The sequence below is a fragment of the Peromyscus californicus genome, unplaced genomic scaffold (genome assembly GCF_007827085.1).
Source record: "Peromyscus californicus insignis strain IS unplaced genomic scaffold, ASM782708v3 Scaffold_4__1_contigs__length_199733344, whole genome shotgun sequence".
Lineage (NCBI taxonomy): Eukaryota > Metazoa > Chordata > Mammalia > Rodentia > Cricetidae > Peromyscus > Peromyscus californicus.
The window spans coordinates 92115010-92135892 of NW_026294562.1; the positions used below are offsets into that span (position 1 = coordinate 92115010).

At 47.2% G+C, this 20883-nt stretch overlaps 1 protein-coding gene across 2 annotated transcripts in view; it reads left to right on the plus strand.

Annotated features, from left to right (window-relative positions):
* Nucleotides 1-20883, plus strand: part of Galnt18 (polypeptide N-acetylgalactosaminyltransferase 18) — a 322350-nt gene that overhangs the window by 262614 nt on the left and 38853 nt on the right. For both annotated transcript variants that reach the window (XM_052713837.1, XM_052713838.1), the window contains 3 exons: nucleotides 9841-10026; nucleotides 15049-15186; nucleotides 20709-20804. In XM_052713837.1, coding sequence (XP_052569797.1) covers nucleotides 9841-10026; nucleotides 15049-15186; nucleotides 20709-20804 — 420 coding nt within the window. The remainder of the gene's footprint in view (nucleotides 1-9840; nucleotides 10027-15048; nucleotides 15187-20708; nucleotides 20805-20883) is intronic.

Sequence of the window (20883 nt, forward strand, 5' to 3'; positions counted from 1 at the left end):
TCTACCCTTGAGGTTGTTTCTAGAGCTTTGCTCTATGGAAATATCTGAACTAGGTCGAGTCCCTTCCCAGGATCTTGTAGCCGGGTACTCTGAGGGTTAGCCCCAGCTAACATCTGTATCTCCTGGTCAAGGGCTGCAACTATAGTTAGAGTTGGCCTCAGCAGCTAGCTCACTCTGTCATTAACATGATTGCCACACGTCTATCAATGACTCTCTGGGGAATATATGACTGTGTGTGATCTCCAAGCCACAGCCTTTTCCCTTTTCACCCTGCTGGTTTTTCCTTTGGTTTTCTGCTCTGTTTCTAACCCTGTTCTAGAATCTATTCAGTAGCCTCTTTTGCAGGGGTCCTGATTTTCTCTATTTGTGCCATGCAGCTCCCTTGAGCCTCAGATACTAGATATACTTACTGTCTGTGTTTTCGGCCTCTGAGTGGTCTCATCACCTTCAATTGGGATGTCTGCTTGCTCCCTATGCTGGGAGCTTCCTTCTACAAAGCCAGAATTGAGTTCCTGTCTATTGATGCCATGGGACCATTCCTCTCTTTATATATAGGGAAAAAAAATCACAGATTACAACATCAGAGCCCAACCTCAGAGATGCCACCAGGAGCTCATTGTCTGCTCACACCACAGCTCCCTGAGGGATGGGCGACTCAATGGGTAGCCTTTGTTCAGATAGTGACTTAGGGATTTGGTTGCTTCTTTTAGGGGTTCACTGTCTTTGAACTTCAAGGTCATTCTAGCTTAAATATGTGGTGGATAGGTTGGCTGGTAGAAAAATGCATAGTGACTACTCTCAACAACATAGATACTCTTGTGCCTTGCCCAGGAAGGAGCAGTGGGTATTTCTTCCTCAAATTTTTGGTGTGAGTTGTTCAGAGTCCCTCCAAAGGAACAACAGATGCTCTTGAGAAACAGGTGCCTCTGCCGCACCCTTGGGGATACCCCCCAATATGTTCAAGTCTGCCATCTCCTTTTTCAAATAGGAAACTTGAGGTAGACATGGGTAAGCATCCCTTTACTCGGAGTCAGAAGAGCTGCCTTGAAATATCCATAACCATGTAGCATAGGAAAAGAAGTCATCATGGAATTCGTGTCCTGGGCCTATACAGCCTAATAACATTGGTCAGAGCATTGGGCACCTAGGAGAGTGGAGTCCTCTGCACACATTCACCCAGTTTGCCGAGGCTGGTCCTCTTCTAGTGTCCCAAACTGGCTTCTGGGTTTCCCTGCAAGTGGGCAGTTGTTTCTGCACAGCCAAGCCCCTACAGACAGCTCTCAGATGTTCCAGCCTAGCACGTCTCTCCCTGCTCAACCTTCCTGCTTTGTGGTGACTCTGAAGGAGTCCTTTTTGATGGAAACTGGCTTGAGTGTCACTTGGGACTGATCCAAACACTCAAACCGTTCAGGTACACCAACCGAGAAACTGCACCACATTTCCAAGGAACAGGCAACTCGTTGGGAATATTCATTGCTAGAAGGAGGCTTGAGAAACTGAATCCCCAGGGAGTGTTCATCTGTGAGGTCTGGTGGAAAAGTAAGCATGGCCAGGTCTTAAGACTGTTCCCCTATACTTTGAACTAAATATTTGCCCTCAGAAACCTAGGGGAGTGCCAGTGAAGCACACAGAGTAAGTCAGAACAAAGCCCAACTTTGATCCTTCATTCATACAGCAAATATTCATTGAGTGTCTCCCACATGCCTGGCCCTATATGGGTCTTGTAATAAGACAGAGGCAGCCTTCTCTTAGAGTCTGCCATTGTAGGTTAGTAACAGGAAAGAAAAACTGTTATTCAAATCTTAAGTGGTTTTATTAATAGAAAACCCTGAGCCAGATAGATATTGGGGTAAAAGCTAAAAGATCAGAGAAGCAGAGTAAGCCACAGTCAACCTCACCTCGCCAACTCCTCAGCCGATCCTGAAAGCCTCTGAGTCCTCACCCAAAAGGCCTCAGCCAAAAAGAGCCTTTAATTCCTCTCTCCTCATGCCTTATATACCGTTCTTCGCCTGGCCATGTCACTTCCTGGGATTAAAGGCGTGTCCCACCACTGCCTGGCTCTGTTTTCTCTCCTAGACTGAATCAATCTCATGTAGTCCAGGGTGGCTTTGAACTCACAGAGATCCAGATGGAGCTCTGCCTCCTGAGTCCTAGGATTAAAGGTGTGTGCCACCACTGCCTGACCTCTATATCTAATCTAGTGGCTGGCTCTGTCCTCTGATCCTCAGGCAAGCTTTATTAGGGTACACAATATATCACCACACACACACACACACACACACACACACACACACACACACACAAACCCTATCATCTCACTAATAATCAGGTGAGACTGCAAATGAAAACTGTGGAGAGAATTTTATGCCCATGTCACAGATGTCAAAAGTTGATAAAGGGGTTAGAAAGCTCAGTAGTTAAGAGCACTAATACCCTGCAGAGAACTGAAGTTTATTTCCTAGCACCCATGTCAGGTGACTTACAATCACCTGTAACTCCAGCCAGGGGATCCAATGCCCTCTTAGGACCTCTGCAGCCAAAGCCCCTACACTCACACATATGCGTTCTCTCTCTCTCTCTCTCTCTCTCTCTCTCTCTCTCTCTCTCTCTCTCTCTCTCTCTCTCTTGTGCACACACATACACTCACACACTTAAAAATAAAATAAATCCTTAAATGAAAAAGTTGGCACGGATGTGAAACAACGTGAGTCTCACTTATGCTGAGGGGAGGGAGCTCAGCTCGAAAGTCATAGTTTGAAACAGCCCCTCCTTTCCATGGAAAAGTTGACTGTATCTAACTTGTACTGCAGACATGCTGCTGTGGCAAAAATGAATAGAGTAATGCCCTCTCTTGGGCCCCAGGAGATGTGTACAAGAATGTTCCCAGGAACTATTCATAACTCTGGAAATAAGCCTGTCAGTCAACAGGAGGAGAGTGCATAAGTAAATCAGTGAGTATATATAGAATGGAATGCTGGGGTGAGGAAAATAAATGAACCAAGAGGCAAGAGGCTTATATAGTGGTTCTGTTTATATAGTGTTCAAAAACAGTGCTGTGTGGGTTAGGTTGATGGGAAGAAAATTATTACCCAACTTCAGGATAATGGGTTACTTTTGTGTAATTTTCCAAGAGATTGCCAAGGGAAGCATTGTTTCTGAAGGGGGAAGGTATGCCAATGTTTATATAGAGTATCTTTAAACTGTACATCTCTCTTTGTGAGTGTGTGTTTGTGTGTGTCTGTGTCTGTGTGTTCTCAGAGTTATCACTGCCTAAGAGGAAGTAAGAGCAACATTCACGGAAAGATCATTTAACCAAAATTAAGATGTCTGGGGAAGGTAGATGAAAATTACAGAGATGTGTTATATACTCATGGAGAAGTAACAGTTCCAGGAAAGAAGGTGAGGACAGAGGTCCATGAACATGGTCTACCTCAGGAACTGAGAGAAGTTAGTCTAACTGGCTGCAGAGAGTAGGTGATGAAGTTGCAGGGAATAGAGGTGTGCCCTCGGAGATCCTGAGAGTCTGGTTAGGGAGTATGGTTTTTGTCGAGAAACTGAAGATTTTCAAGTGTTGTAGACTTTGGGACAGAGGCTCTCTCTGCATTTATGCTGTCTTCATCTAGATTCCTCCTCTGCCTCATGCTCCTGATCTGGGCTTGCTGATCCTTAGCCTTGCTCAGATCTAACCTCTGTTTCCTCATTTGTTCCCCATGCAGGGCTGTGACTGGGTAAGGTTAGTGAGATGCTGTAGTTGGTATTTTCTTTGGGCTGCCAACCAGCTCCCAAATAAAGACATGGAGACATTATTATGAATGCTCAATGCTTGGTCTTAACTTAGACTTGTCCCACTAGTTCTTTTAACTTAATTTAACCCGTTCCTATTCATCTACATTTTGCCTCAGGGCTTTTTACCTTTCTTTCATTCTGTATGTCTTACTTTCCTGCTTCCTCCGTGTCTGGCTGGCTGGTCCCTGGTGTCTCCCTGTCATCTCTTTCTCTTTCTTCCTCATTCTTTTCTGTCAAGCCTAGATTCCTCCTCCTACTTATTCTCTCTTCCAGGAAGTCCTTCCTATACCTCCTGCCTGGCTATTGGCTATTTAGCTTTTTATTAGGCAGGCAAGGCAAATAAACGCAACACATCTTTACATAGTTAAACAAATGTTAACATATCTTTACACAGTTAAATTAATATTCCACAACATAATCAAATGCAACACATTTTTACATAGTTAAACTAATATTCCACAACAAGATGCCTGTGGTACAAAGTTGAAGGACACCCTGAGAATGAGGGCCATGTCTGTCTTGTCCATATTTCTGCTTGCCAACGTCTCTGACCCCTAAGTCAGTCTAAAATTGAGTTTCTGGTCCTCCACCACCCTCCTTAGGCCTTATCCTTGACTGCATTCATCTCATCATCCTCTACCCATCCTTTCCACTTTGGGCTTCCCACTGTTGTCTCAGCTCTTCATGGCCAAACTAGTGAGACAGCTACATAAAAGAAGATAATTAGCCACATAAGCCAAGAAATCAGGACCATGTAAGTGATGTCAATCATATGTTCAAAGAGTTTGGAGGAACGGAGCCAGGCTGGCTTTGGATGGATGGAGAGTAAGAGGGGAGCTGTATGGGCTGGGAGAACTGGGGAAACATGGTGCTAAGAAACAAGAACTCATTAGTGTCACAAGGAGACACAAGCTGAAGGATCCACAGTTACGAAGTGCAAGGTTGGGAATGTCACTACCCACTAATCTACCTTACCCATGGTTAGTACAACTAATAAACTGCATCATGTTCTTTCTTTGGAGCCTCATAATCCTTCTCAGTAGGGATGGACTGAGACAACAGCTCAGTCAGTAAAGTGCTTTCATTTTGAACATGAGGACCTGAGTTTAATCTCCAGAACCCAGGCTTAAAAAAATAAATGTGGTGGCATGTGCTTATAATCCCAGGTTAGTCAAATCAGTGAGCCCAAGGTCCAACTGATAGACTGTATGTCATAAAACAGGATGAACAGTGCCTGAGAAACAATAACTTGGTTGCTTTCTGACATCTACATACACTCATATACATACATACACCTACACATATACACACACATAGACATGTATACATGCATGCACCTGTACATATACACAGACACAAAGGCACTCATGTGCACACACACACACACACACACACACACACACACACACACACACATGCATATTCCTATATACATGCAAACACACACATGCTTACACGAACACACAGACACAAGCAAAATGGACACATGTACCTACAGAGAGAGAGAGAGAATCTTTTTCAACAGATGGCATTAAAGCAAATGGATTGAGCATGAAAGCACATGAAATTATCTTGTTGTCCTGCCTCAGTGTCTCCCAACTGTGACTCAGGCTATGGCTTTGTAAGTTGTGTCTCAAGACCCAGTCATCATTTGAGATAGGAGCCATGAGACCCAGATTCTCAAAGTAAGAGTGGAAGGGATCTAAAGAGTCATGGAGTTTGTCAACCCCATTTGATAGATTGATGAAAGTCACATTTAGTACAGGAATCTTAATGATGGACATGGCAGGGGCCTCACCCTGACTTTGTACCAGTAGCTTTTGTCTTGGAGAGAGAGAGAGACCTAACCTTTCCTGAGACCCCCTCAGCAGGGCTGGCTTTGCTAGTGAGAAGTGTTCATAATGAATCTCACTTAGATCCCCCAGGTAACCATTATTCCCAGTAAAAAAGCAACTGGCATCCATAGACAACTCAGCGGCTTATTCTGTGGCAGAGTCAGGATTTGTACCCTCTCCCTCCAGCTTCTAGAAACCCGTGCTTCTTTGTAGTCCTGCACTGATATCTGAAGCCTTTTCAGAGCTGGTTAACAGAATCAGGGCTTTCCAGGAAGGGCTGGCAGTGAGGGGTCTTGACTTTGTCCTGTGAAGCTGTTATTCACACTCTGCCTTAGGCTCTTGGTCACACTTGGAGATCAGGGCCAGCAGCCCTCTGGAGGCAGAACCAAGCATCTATGAGGTTGGGAGACTCGGCCATGAGTACCCAGTTCCACAAGAGAAACCTGCCTGCTATCGTCCACATGCATTTGATGACTTTCCAGGTTTTACAACATTAATTTCAGCTCTGCAGCCAAAGTAAGTCTCTTTGGTGGCAGTAGTTTACACGTTAATGTCAGCAGTTTGCTGAAAAACCACCTGGGTTTGAAGGAAGTCACTGTGTTCAGTAAAATCTGGCCACATTTTATGTTTATGGCCTTTATTAGGGCATCAAGCTGAGCTAGTTAAAATGTGTCTCTATAGTCAGTGAAAGCCCAGGACCCTCCAACTCACTTATTCACATAACAGTTATTGAATAAATACCAAGAAGCAGGCCTGGTATATACAGTGGAAAACACACAGACATATCCTAGATTGTGAAGGTTACAGTCCAATTCTGGGAAACAGATGTTTAAAGAATAAGTACATAAATAAAAATATGAACGTTTTATTACGGAATGTGGACACTAAAGGTGTCCCAAGATGGTCTGACTTAGTAATGGTGAGTCCAAGAAAATGTTGAGTTAGCCAGCAATTATTCTAGGGAGATGGCTTAGCACGGCTAAGAAGGCAGAGGCTGGAAGGGACTTGGTGTGGTCTGGGATCACTTTTCTCAATGGCCATCAGAGAAGATGGGACCCAGCCTGGGGTTGGCATGTTGCCTGGTGCCCCCAGTATTTGTAGACTTATTACACCCCCTCACCTTAGGACGTGACTCTTGCTTGCCTGTTACCTGTGACCTCTTGGTCTATTTTTCTCAGTCTCTCCTTTGGTACACACCTCCCCTCCCCTCTCCTCATGGCGTCCCCACCCCTGGAACTCACCTTTTCTCCAGTGGCCCTGCTTCTATGAACCAATCCTTTCTGCACATACCCTCCAACTGGCTTGTGATTTGCCATGGGGCATTAGGCATTTCCTGTGCTGAGGCTAGCTCTCTTTTATTTTCTCACCCTCTGTCCCCCACCCCCACAGAAGCTTCCTGACATCACCTTTCACCCAGCCTCGAATACTAGTCATTTCTTTTCCTAACCCTGCCCAGCATCCCAGAGAGGAGATCTGAGGTCATCTGTGGATAAGACTTCAGAGGCTCTCTTGGATCAGCAGAGCCATTTGTCACCCAGGAACAGATAAGCACAAGCCTTTTCTAGTTGACTTCAGTGTCATTGGCAAGGTCCAAAAGTTAATGTGTATACAGGCCAAATGTTCACTTTCTACTGCAAAGACCAGATGCTGCCAAGAGCTCACAGGCTGTGCCTGAGGTGAGTGCTGTCCCTCCGTGGACAGGCTCAACAGAAGGGAAGAGACTATGGGTCCCCTGAGTAAACAAGGACCCCCAGTCTCTGAGGAGCAAGCCTTGCACCCTCTGCTGGGGTGGTAACCTGACCTCAGCAGCCAATTTACTCATCAGTGAGTGTGCAAATAACAGCAAATTTAATAATGATTCTAAAAGAAAGGCACAAACTGGGGGCTCCAGGAACTACTGTGTGACTCTATTAGGTCAGAGTTTAGCCCAAAGGCACCATTCCTGTGGCCCCATGGTGGGGCAGAAATCGACTGAGACATCCTGATTCCTTCATTTCCTTCATCACTTTCCAATGTAGTTTTCATAACACAGCAGGCACAGGGCTGAGCACCCCCCTGCCATGCTACATAACTCTCTTCCACTGGGTGGAATGGGGGTACAGGAGGGGATGCAACCTGCCAAGGCATGTAAGAACTGCTAGCAGAGGTCACATTCAGAATCCCATTCTCATTGACACCAAAGGTGTGCTATTGAATGAGACACTCAGTTCCCAGCCTGCTACGGTCTCACCTTGTCCTGGGAACCCACGGTCTACTCTGAGAGCCACCTAGGAGTGTATGTCAGAAGGAGAATTTAATGAGGGGCGTAAACAACATTTTGAAAGAAGAGAGATGGTTCAACAAGCAGTTGGCAGGAAGGAGAGGAGATGGAACCACAAAGCGGGGTGTGGGGAAGTGACTATGAACCTATCCCTGGATGCTGAGTTTGGGGAGCTGGATGGGGTGGAACACCTCATTACATGTGCTGAAGTCTAGCTGATAAAAGAAGAATTAATGTTGGATGAAGAAGTACTCAGTGTACTCACCATATGCACTGTGTTGGGGAGCATCATTTAAGGTGGGGAATACAGTGGGAGGTGCCACCAATATGGCTCTGGTTATGCTGGCAGGCACACACACCCTTAAGGGTAAATGGCAAGTTGACTCTGAGAAGCAGGACACATAGCAGAGCCCTCCTGTGAGTAATGTCCTGCTTTGCATTGGTGAAATATGTCAAGAAGTAGCCTTGTTCCAGCCGCAGGAAAAAAAAAAAATTGACCCTGGCACTTTGGGTTGTCAATAATGCAGTCACAGGATTCGCAGGTTATAAGGGCAAAGTGCCCTGGAAATTGCACTGTCTCTAGGATGGGTCAGTCGTAGCAGGAAGTGGTACAGCCCAGAGACTGTCGTGTTCCTTCTCCTGGCCCTCAGAGTCAACTCCTGGAGATACTAACTGCTCTTAAAACACGGTCACCCCTGACACCAGCTCTGCCTTCGGCTTCTTTGGGAATCAAGCAGGTCTCTCGGTGGTGAGAATACCAGCTGTGTGCCTTTGGACAATGGACCTTTTTCAGTTTGCTTCTACCTGGAGTTGGAGACGACAGCAGTGACCTCGACAGCAGTGACCTCGGAGGTTATTCTGAGGATTCTCCATGTGATTTGTACGGTTGTGGACAGGCTTGACTAAGGGCTTATGTACTGATGCCTTGTGTGCGATCAACTTAATCCTCCCCAGTATCTCATGAGATTGGTGCTGTTGGTGCTGGAGACAGGAATGGAGGCACACATGGGTCAAGGTGACTGCTCAGCATCACACAGCCAGTATGAAGCAGAACCAGGAGCTGGACCAAGGCAGTCGGGCTGCAAACCTTCAGTTGACAGCACTGTGTTCAACTGCTCACTCCCCAGCACCACCCTGCCCCCAATGCACACCCCAGGCCTGGAACAAAGATGTCATTCAGTAGAAATTCTTGTCACCTTTTATTGACCCTGAATAGGAAAAAATCAGCAAATTACCTTCCAGTGGCCATGGCTGTGGGGATCCTTTACTGTGACACTGATCAGTGGGAGAAGAGGTCTTCCTGACCAACATAGCCAACTGAGCAAACCTAATTCCTGCCGTATCCTGGACCAGGTCTTATTGCTGTTAGTGGACAAGTGTCAAACACATGAAGGTTCCCTGTCGTACTGCCAAGTGACAATACCAAGCAAATAACCCCCACTGTCCCCAAAGGTCTGGAGTGCTTCCCCTCTGAAGCCCACGGAAGAGGGGACAGAAGTAGAAGCACATGGCTCTTTCTCAATAGCTGTCATTAACCTTTGTCCAGATCTTTGAAGGTCCATTTGAAGATGGACTTCTGAGCTGGGAGTCCCCAGTAGTCCCTTCCTGTTATGTAGTGGTATACAGACCATTGTGGCAGGTGGGGGGGGGGCGGTGCTAACCCAGGGATGGGGAAAGGACAGCACAACTCTCTGATCTCAAACATCTTGTCTCTCTGCCTACATGGGGCTCATGGATGGAAGGAAACAGTACATTAATTCTTCGCAAATAAACTCATGGCAATAAGAGCCAAGCTGCGAATTAGTTACTTAATAGTCCTACTGCAGAGGGAGAAATCAGACCCAGCACATTCCCTCACGGCAGTGTGTGGAGAGAGCTGTGCTTCTCTGTGTTCATGTTGAATGATGGCCTGTAGCCTGCCTTACAGAGGAACTGATGGGCACACCCTTGTCTTTACAGGTGTGGCAGTGCGGTGGGAGTGTGGAGGTCCTGCCCTGCTCCAGGATTGCCCACATCGAGAGAGCCCACAAGCCCTACACAGAGGACCTCACTGCTCATGTCCGCAGAAACGCCCTCAGGGTAGCTGAAGTCTGGATGGATGAATTCAAAAGTCATGTCTACATGGCATGGAACATACCCCAAGAGGTAGGGAGCCTGGATGGGGCTGGATTTCAAGCTTGGTGAGAAAAAAAAATCTGAAACAAAACACTGGACTCCATTTTTCTTCCCAGGGACATTCAGAGTCTCATTGGCCACATCAGACTGTTAACCCTATACTTACTACATGCAGGAAGATGCTGGCAAAAGTCTCTAAGCCTTTTCTTATCCACCTCCATCAGCATGCTTGGAGGGGGATGTGTTCTCTCAGAACTTCAGTGGCTTCATCTTAAATGAAAGTTAGAAAACAGGGTGTAGCTCAAGTTGGTACAATGCTGGCCCAGCAGGCACGAAGGCCTGGTTCACTCCCCAGCACTGCATAAAACCAGGTATGGTAGCTCAGACCTGTGATCCCAGCACTCAGGAGGTAGAGGCAGGAGAATTATAAAGTTCAAGGTCATCCTTGGCTACATAGTGAGTTTGAGGCTAGCCTGGGCTACATGAGATCTTATCTCAGAGAGAGAGAGAGAGAGAGAGAGAGAGAGAGAGAGAGAGAGAGAGAGAGAGAGAGAGGAAGGAAGGAAGGAAGGAAGGAAGGAAGGAAAGAAGGAAGGAAGGAAGGAAGGAAGGAAGGAAGGAAGGAAGGAAGGAAGAAAGGAAGGAAGGAAGGAAGGAAGTTGGATCAGATGGCTCTGAATTTCCTCCCTGCTCCCAGCTTCCCTAGTACCTCATAGTTCAGGATCATGATGAATATGTAAATATGACAGTAATGACAGTAGAATCACAAAGGGTACTTTAATCTCTATGTAGACTGGATTCAAGCCTCTCCACTGAGCCAAACAGAATAAGGAAAATCCATACATCTGTGGGAATTCTTGAGCCATATGGATACAAAGGAGATACGTTCCCCCAGGGATCCTCTGTTGGAGAAGACAATTATATGGACACTTCTGACTTTCCCAGAGCCCATCCTTGCCTGCCGCTGTCCTCTCCCCCTCTAGTCACTTACATTAAGATGTTTGCCGAGGAGAAGCAATAGTTCTCTCCCAGTTTTGTTCACCTTGGCATGTGACATGTGGAAACGACTTTCAAACGCTGAGTTGGGAGAACCCAACAGATGCCAGGTGTGACACTCCAAACATGCCTGCTCGCTTGTCTGCCTGGGCTCATCGCCTGTGTTGCCTTGTGACGAGGCTGGCTAACTGCATGGCCGCTCTCCTTGCTCACAAGCCTGGGCTGTCCCTTTGGCAGATCTTCAGGAAGCCTCAGTTCCCTCTGACAGTGAAATGACCTTTCTTCGTTCAAAGTTTCCATAGGAAATCCCTGTACCCTGATCTTCCCACCAACCCCACGCTGCTCTGGCTGAATTATTAAAAAAGTAGACTGAGCAAACTCTCTTCCCAGATGGAATCCAGGGCTTCGTACATGCTAGGCAAGCACTGTACCAACTTCTACATCGCTGGTCCATCACCACAAGGGAAAGTGACTTGAGTTGTGTCATCTCACTATCAAAGGGGAGGAGCCCAGGCCCTCAGTGAAGGTCAGTCAAACCCTGGCAGAAGAGGATTTCCAGGGGGACCTCCATGCTTCTAGATTCATATGAGGCTGTGGGTGTTAGAACTTAGTATTCCACTCAGGATGCTGAGCCTCACTGTGGGAGTCCCCATACCCTTAAGGTTCTGTGTAGGGCCAGAGTCCTGTTTATGCTCTGTCCCCTTCTCTCTGCCCCCACAAAGCCACAGAGCTGCCATCCTCCCCTATTACAGCCAAACCCAGTGAATGATGGATGATGTCACAAACCAAACAGTGAAAATTAATGTCTGCCTGTGACCCCTGTGAGGGCCTAGCACTAACCAAATGGGAGGAGGAGAGGGAAGAGAACAAGGTGAGACACGGAGACGTCCAGGCGAAAATTTCTTTTAGGTAGAGAAAGAAAGGTTGGTGTGTTTTTTATTGGGCTGGGGAGATGACTCAGTCAGTAAGCACAAGACCTGCATAGATTCCCAGAACCCACTACAGAAAACTGGGTGTGGTGGCACATGTTTATAATCTTCCCAGTGCCAGGGAAGAGACCAGCAGATCTCCAGGGCTTGCTGGCCACCCAGCCTCGCTTCCGTGCTGCATTCCAGGTCAGTGAGGAACAATGTCTCACTGAAGAAGGTAGACGGCATCTAATGAATGACACCTGGGGCTGTCCTCTGATATGTACCCACGCGCACACACACCAGCTCTCCTCACCCCCTCCCCCTCCCCCACACACCTGTGCACATGCATGCACACCCTCCTCTTGTATCCACTGTCACTTCTGGCTCCCAAATTCCCTTCTGTAAGACTCTTGAGTTTCTGCAGGGTCGAGATTTTCCCAGTTCCCACTCACTTCTCCAGGCACATCTCAATATCAGGTCTGCCTTTGTCAAAGCCATCATGGACAGGCCTCTAGACTACATGATCTCCTGGACATTGAAAAGTCCTTTCCCTGGGGTTGGAGAGATGGTGCATCGATGAGGACTAGAGTTCATATACAAGTACTGTGTTACACGTTGCATGTCCCCCAAACACCTGTAATACCAGCTCTGAGGGACCCGACAACCTTTTCTGACCTCTCTGTGCACTCTCACACCTGCAAGTGTACACACCCAAAAAATTAAAAAGACAAAACAAGTAAAGTTTTTTTTAAAAAAAAAAAAAAAAAAAAAACCTTTCTCAACCTACAGAATCCTCATTTCCTTGAGATTCTGTGGTCTCCAAGCTCTTTGGTTCCACGCTCTTGGATTGGATAGGCCCCTCTCTTGGGAGGTCGCCTCTTTCTCCCTTAGGGGTTCATCCTCCCCCTACGGTTGTTAAATGCTCCCCGGAGATGTAGCCTCCTTCACCAACCTCTCATTCTACTGCCTCTCTCTGAAATATCCTCTGCTCTTGGGTGTGATTATAACACCCATATGCTGACAGCTTCCTAATGACTATCTCCAGTCCTACTTGGGGACTGGCATCCCCAACAGCCAGCTGGACACCTGCTGCTGTCCTCCCTGGCACTCGGGCTGAGTGTGACCACAGCTAAGCCTCTCCTTTTCTACCCAAGCCAGCTCCTGTTCTTAATTGCCTATCTCAGTTCCTGCTACCATCTGCCAGAAACCTGGCTGGACACTGTTCACAGCCCTTTCTTCCTCCTCTCTTGTTATCCCGTTCTGTAAATCACAGAGCCTTTCTGTCCAGCCCCATATCCAGTCACATCTCAGCTCCAGCCCTGCCCATCCGGACTTCAACCAATTGCCCTGCTTCAAATCTTTCTCCCTTCAAATCTATCCAAACGATTTATCCATTGCCTTTCTTCAAAGTCTGTGAATGACTCTTCATGGCATACCAAAGCAAGGGCAGGTGCAATATTTGACATATGTGTGAGCTTGCTAAGCTCTCCTCTCTGTGGGTACCTCCACATGCACCCCCACAGTCCTTATTTGTGGGTGGGTCTTGCTGCTTCTCTACTCTGTGCTGCTCATTTGTTTTCTCTACTTGGAGTGACCTGCCCTCCACCTCATGCCCAACTCCCATCCCTACCAAATCTCCATCCTTGTAGATGTCAGTCTCGTGACTCTTCATAGAGGAAAGCCAGCCCCAGCTGGGGAAATGTCCTTTCCCCTACATGCCTCTGTTACCACTTGGCTAGCCTGTCAAGCAATGATCTATTGTCTGCAACCTCTATCTTATTAGACAAGTGACTCTCAAATCTGGCTTTACTTTAAAATCACTCTGCACTAGCCTTAGAGATTACATTTGAACTGGTGTGGGTGAGGACTCCTGGGACCTGGTTTTGGAAAGCAGTGCAAGGAATCCAATATCCATCTAGAGCTGGGAACTTCCGGGATAAACTGTGGACCCCCTGAGGACACGTTCATGTACATGTTTGTATTACAGTACCTAGCACAAGGCAGGGCAGGTGGTAGGAGCTCAGTGGACCCTTGCTGATGTTTATTAATGGGTGGGACAGCCTGGCCATGTATGTGGTCTCTTTACCCCTGGCCAGTGGCTCCTAGAGCAATGCTGTAGTCCAGCTGCACGGAATCCCATGGAAACATTACAGAAAATACTCCTCTGGGTCTCATCCCTAGAGACTCAGGTCAGCAAGTCTGTGGAGGTGACAGAACCTGTTGGGCTCACAAGATGATGGCTTAGGGAGCCAGAATTCACTTCATCTTTTAGATTCATCTCAGGTGTATTGGACTCCAGGAAGTTTTCTTTGACATGGATTTTGGAGGAGAAAGATCAGCCAACTATACTAAACGTTATGAAAAGAGAAAGGAGTATTCGTTGTCTTCTAATAATAAAGGACAAAGAGCCTTTGTCTATAAACAACCACATAGTTCTTAATCATTGCTCACTGCCAGGAAAAGGATTTGATGCAACTGGTGGGAAAAACACAGTTCAGACATACTGAACCTTTGAAACACAAAGCAAAAGTCAGTTAATAAACAGGAAGGTGTGGGGGAGGGGGGACACGCTATCCAAAAGTTGAAATGAGCAGGAGGCTGGCTCTGGAGGCTCTGGATATATATATATATGTATGTATGTATGTATGTATGTATGTATGTATGTATATATCTCCAGTGTCCATCTGTACCATATGTATGTATGTATGTATGTATGTATATCTATATATTTATCTATCTGTCTCACTAGATCATAAGCAGAGAAATAATCCTAAGTACAGAAAGAATGGTTTCCCATGAAAACTCACACCTTTAGGAGAACATGGAGGCTGTTCCAAGACATCTAATGGTGGCCCCTTCCTTGTCAAAGCTGATGCTCCAGTCTGAAATAGCAGCCACACCAAATCTAGTATTCTGCCCCCTTACTTTACTATAGCAATCCCTTTTAATACTGACCTCATATTTCAGTGTCCAAATGGGGATGGGGATGGAGTGAATGCTGCATTGGGAAAACCTGAGTTAGCTCCCCACAGGGTCCCTGTACCAGGAAATCTCTGTGGCTCTTGGCTGGAGGCACTGGGTTACAGCAAGTACGTATAGAGCAGGCCTTATGGGAGCTACATCTCCGCCCCTGCTTCCTGTACAGGACTCAGGGATTGACATTGGGGACATCACCGCACGGAAGGCTCTGAGGAAGCAGCTACAGTGTAAAACCTTCAGGTGGTACCTGGTCAGCGTGTACCCGGAGATGAGGATGTACTCGGACATCATCGCCTACGGAGTGGTAAGGAACATGTGTCTTTGGGTTCCATTCCGGTGCAGACAGACAGAAAACAAGACTGGAGGGGGCTAGTAAGAGGGAAGAGGAGAGAGAGAATAAGCCCACTGTCACCTCTGTGGTAAGCTATGATGAACTTGGGTTCAGCAGTGGTGGACGGACCTTCAAGAGACTTTGATTTCCCAGTCCAAATCTTTCCAGCCCCACTGAGAGAGGACTGTGCCTCTCCTTTACAGTCCTCAGCAGTTCACATCTGGCCCCAAATCTGCATAGTCTCCTTAACAACATGCATAAAGAAGCAAGCAGTTAGCTTCAGATTGCAAAGTAACACAGCTGACACCACAGGTACCCCCACCTGGGGTAACTAGGGTTCCTTTAAATCCCATTTGCCTCCTGCACACACAGGCTGATACCCCGAATTCGTGTTTGAAGCCCCCCTGGGAAGAGCTCTGTGAAACATGACCATCCTGAACGGACTGAAGGATTTTGTAGCTTTATTTGTTGATGTGCTGTTTTCTCCAGTGTGTGTGGTAGATCTTGACCTCAGGCTGGGGGTGTAGCTCCCTGGTAGAAAACTTAGCTAGCATGGATGAGGCTCTGAGTTCAATCCCCAGCACCATTGAAAATACAAAGTAGAAGGAGATCTTGACCTCTTTCCATCGTATGGACTGTGAGCTTTGGTTTCTTCATCTGTTAAATGGGGTAAGTCAATACTGCCCTCATTGGCTAGAAGCGAGTCTGAGAAATGTGAATGTGTTTCCTCTGTCCGGTTAAAATACTTTGACCTTGAGAGACCCTTCCATGAGGACCCTCCACTCTTAAAGTACCTTACGCAGTATAAGATTGCTGTTTGAGTAGCTCCTCTACTGACTGTTAAAGCCTGAACACATCATTTTTTCTATGACAGTTAAGCTCTTGACTCTACTCTATGGGGCTACTTACATTATATTCATTTTACATATGAAGAAACAGGCAAAAAAACTGACTTGTCTCTGACAGAGCCTGACAGACTGGCTGGAATCACCCCAGTCCTTTGCGTTGGAGAGCGCCCCTCCTGCCTTTTTTGATATACCAAGATGAAAACTTGAAGGCAGAGCTGAGGCCTCTTTGGTGCCCCATGATCAGAGCTGAATTAAGGGCTTCACCAGCTGGGAACATTATGGATGGAGCTCTTCCTGGGAGTGTGAAGTCTTTACTGAGAGGTTGGACTCAGAATTAGTTCCTGATCCTTCTATCATTAATACCCAGTGGTTATGAATGACACAGAGCTGGGACCCCCACCCCCAGATCATGGTTGTCTAGGAGGCCATCTTGTAGGGATGAATTATATCTTTCATGAGAGCCCCATGCATGTTTTATAGTCCAAAATGGCAGCCTCTTGTCTTTCCACTTCTCAGGTTGGGGGGATGTCAGAGCATCCCCTCAGCTGATGCTACCTGATACTCCAGATCCTCCATCACAGAAGCACTTTGCACTTTATGGAATCCATCAGTTCCTTCCACATCACCAGAACCATCCAAGGGATGAGCTCTTCTGATGTCCTGCACTCTGCTCCATAGAAACTGTATTGCCACTTGGCCACTGTTGGACCCAGTCCTAAGAGAATATTTTTGGTCCAAAGAAAGTTTTAGAACAAAGCCTCCATGAGCCAGGACTAGCTTCCAGACTCACATCCTCATCAGGCTGTTGCTGAAGCTGAATGAGATTAGCCACACTCACCAGGAGCAGGAGAGGAAGCAGTAACCGTGGGATGTCTGCATGTAGCCATTGCGCTTCCGGGTCTTGGCTAAAGGCCCTTTCTTCCTCCATGTAAAAGTGTCTTATCTTCCACATACATGTATCAGCAGGTTTCTCTTGGGGCCCCTTGATGACAGAGACAGGAAATTTTGACTGACCAGATAGTAAACAGCGGGTACTAGGCTGTGTCTAGATCTGTCTGGGTCCAGCTCAGGCTGTCTGTACTCTGTCACAATGAAATCCACCCACTCATCATCCCACAAAGATGAACTTTCTAGCCATCCCAGGACTGGCAGAGGTCACTATCCTTTTAATGTTCATATACCAGCCACTGTGAAAGGTCCAGCCAGCCTCTCCTTCCCCTGTCTCCTCTATATAATGTCAGTGCCTGGCTCCTTCAGGAGCAGAGACATGCTTTGCTGGTCCACAAGTATCATGAACTCTTAATGAAGGCCACACAGGATGCAGCCACAGGAGCAAGAACATTTGCTGGGTCTGAATTGTTCTTCCTTGGTAATTAGTTTTACTCTAAAATGCAGAGGCCAGACGTCTTTGCAGGGGCAGCAGTTTTTAAAATCTTTTATTTTCCATTCCAATTCACGTTCAAACTATATCACTCAGGTCAAATAAATGTTTGGGTCACTCAATTGGGCCAGTGTCAAGTCCATAGCCCAGGCTATTAACCCACTAATAGGTCTCATTACTGCTCCTTCAGGCTGAAGGAGCTGTGGGCAGCACTGTATGGGTTTCCCCTGAGCCCTCTGTCTGGGAGATGGGGTAGCTTTGGATGAATCCAAGTGTGGTGCTGAGAGCAGAGACGGCGAGGCAGCTGAAATCAGACGGGCCCCGCTTCTGGACATCTACTTGGCACTTTCTTACTGTACAACTTTGACATTGTGACAGCCTCAGTGTCACAGTAATCCACTTCAAAGGGCACATTTTATAGTATCAGACTCATAACCACACATATAGTGGGAAAAGCTTGCCCTCCAATGTCAGGCATACTGTGGCCCTGTCACTTACAAAGCAATAGTGCCCTTCATTTGTTCATTTTCTGCACACACTCATTCAACGAGCGGCAGTTATGTGCTTCATGCCCTGGTCCGTGCCACATTCGGTGAGGAAGAGTAAGGCCCAGTATTGGTGATGAATGAGGAGGCAGGCAAGTGAAGAGCAACGAGAAAGCAATATGCCCAGTGCTGTGGTAAGATCCATGAGAGTGAGGCTGGAGAGATGGATGACTCAGCAGTTAAGAGTGCTTGCTGCTCTTGAAGAGGACCTGAGCTCAGTTCCCAGCATCCATGTCAAGCAGCTATATTTCCAGCCACAAGAGATCTGGCCATTATGGACACCAACAGTTAACACACACACACACACACACACACACACACACACACACACACACACACACACTTAAAACTAAAATAATTTTTAAAGAGAAATGAGAGTGTTGGGGAAGCATAGGGCGAGTGGTCTCACCCCAAGACTTGGACATGCAGGGTAGCAAGCAGGCTGAACTACGAGGACAAGGAATCTGTAGCCAGGCAAAGAGAGCACCAAAGCAGAAAGTGAAGGTGATGGACGTCCTCATGGTGTGGAGACAGATTCCCAGACGGGGGAGGGGGACACTTGCCACTACACCACCGTTCCAGCCTGTGGCTTCTTCTGAGATCTAGATGGGACTCATTTGGAAGGCATGCTACATGGCTCCTGGCACGTCAGTGCATTCATCACAGCTAGTGTTCCTGAATGGCTTTCAGGAAGGTTACAGCAGTAATGGAAGAAGCTAATGATTCCCACTGCTGGCTACCAGGCCCCGTGCTAAGCCCTTGCAGATATTATTTCATTTAATCTTCATAACATCCCCGAGCAGCAGGCACTATTATTATCTTTATTTTCAAGGGAGGAAACCAGACAGGGGAAGTTACTTGGTCCAGGACCATGCTGCCAGCGTCAGCACTGCGCCCCAGCCCCTCTCTCTTGCGTCACTGCCCTAAGAGACCACCTACTTACTAGGGGAGGAATGCACCAAATGACACCCACCTGTCACCCGGAGGCCATGGCTCAGGACCTAGGCAAATCCAAGCCTAACAGCATGTGTGAGTCTCTCTGCTCTAGCACCCAGCAGGTCTTCATAGTGGGTCACGGATTTAGATCCTACACCCACCCACCTCTTCATGAACCATGAGACAAGTTCAAAGGGTATTTATACATTCTCCTCCCACAAAGGCAAGCCTAGCAGTGGACACAGGGCACATGACAGAGGGTTGCCCACTTGGATACTTCTAGGACTTCTGCTTGAGGAACAGACAGACTCCCATGTATTTCATCAGAACCTCTGAACCGCCGGAGGGGGCGGGGGGGAGACAACACTACTGTAAGTGAGCCAAGGGAGAGGGCGCTTGAGGAGGACCTGACCTCATTTTTTGTCTGACATGCAAACCAGATGAGCCTCAACCCCAACTGTGCCATTGCTTATCTGCTGAATGTCATGCCCCTCAGCTGGGTGCATCCCACCCCCTGCTCCGAGGTGTCTGGACTGCACAAGCCCAGCCTCTCCCTGGCTATCATCTCCTGCCTGAATGATGACTCACCCAGAGTTCACTGCCCAAGTCTCCCTGGAGTCTCCTCTCCAGTCTTTCATTCAAAAAGGGGGGCTTTGTGTTGAAAGAAGGGAAACCCAATTAAACTAGCTCAAGGTGAGCATGGGCAAAGACACTGTGAGCTCTCTCAGGAGCACACAAACTGGCCATGTGTGTGTGATCCTGAAAGCCGTGGAAGCCCAAGCAGGGGCAGGTGGCATCTTTTTCTTCTGATTCAAAGCCCTGCGCCTTGTCTCCCCCTTTAGTCATGACTGATTTTCTCAGTTTACACATACCCCACAGCAGATCCTCCTGAGACACGGTCTCATTTACCCATAATTCTAGTGACTACTACCCACTGACCCCATCTCACATCTCTAGGCTCATTTAGATCCAGGATAAAGAACCATTGTATGGTCAAATTCTAGAAAGATATAGAAAGAGAGAGAATGATTCATTTGTTATAGACTGTGGGTTGGTACCTGATGGTCTACCCTGTTGTGGCTGGTGAGAAGGCCTTGTGACATGCAGGCTATCCTATCCAAGGACTCAGAGTGGGCTTAGATCTTGAGAGCTGTAGAATATGGACTCTCTTACAGGGATATATCCTGCTGATTCATAAGACTGGATTTATACACTTACAAGATTAAAAGATTTTTATCTCTTTTGCTTTCACCAGACCCCTCTCTCTTATTCCCCCACCAAGCTTTCTACTCTGGAGAATTCTCAGCAGCTGGACCACCCTTGGGGGCTGACCAAGCCCCTGATGGATCTGCAGGAGGCACAGAACCTAGAGGTCCTAGAGAACCTCCCAGGATTAAAAACAAACTTGTTACCCACTTTCCCCGACTCAAGAGCAAAGGCTCTCTGGGGACTCTTGAAGGCCATTGCTCCACTCCTGGAAAAGGGGAAGAAAGGAGATCCTAATGTTTCTCACTGTGCATGTCTTGTTTTTACTTGGATGCTCTTACTCTCTGAGTCAGCTGACTGTCTAATGAGATGTCCTGATTTCCCATGCAATGGGGGCCAGTCCCCACCCTTACCCGTACAGAGGAACAGCTGGGGCCTGCTGATACCGTTGTGTGTGGTGACCTGGGATTGATGAAGAAGCTGAGTCTGTTGGGGGGTACACTCACCTCTCCTAAATTAATACATGTGTTTTCTCCCATCTTTCCCCTTGGGTGTGGCCACATTTCCTCTGATGTTCAGCTACAGAATTCCCTGAAGACTGATTTGTGTCTTGATCAGGGGCCAGATACAGAGAATGTTCCCATCGTGTACATCTGCCATGGGATGACACCCCAGGTGAGTCTTCAGGGGACCCCTGTGTCAAGGATGTGCATGTGAGTGTCTGGTGTGGGAAAGCACAGCTGGATTCTGCCAT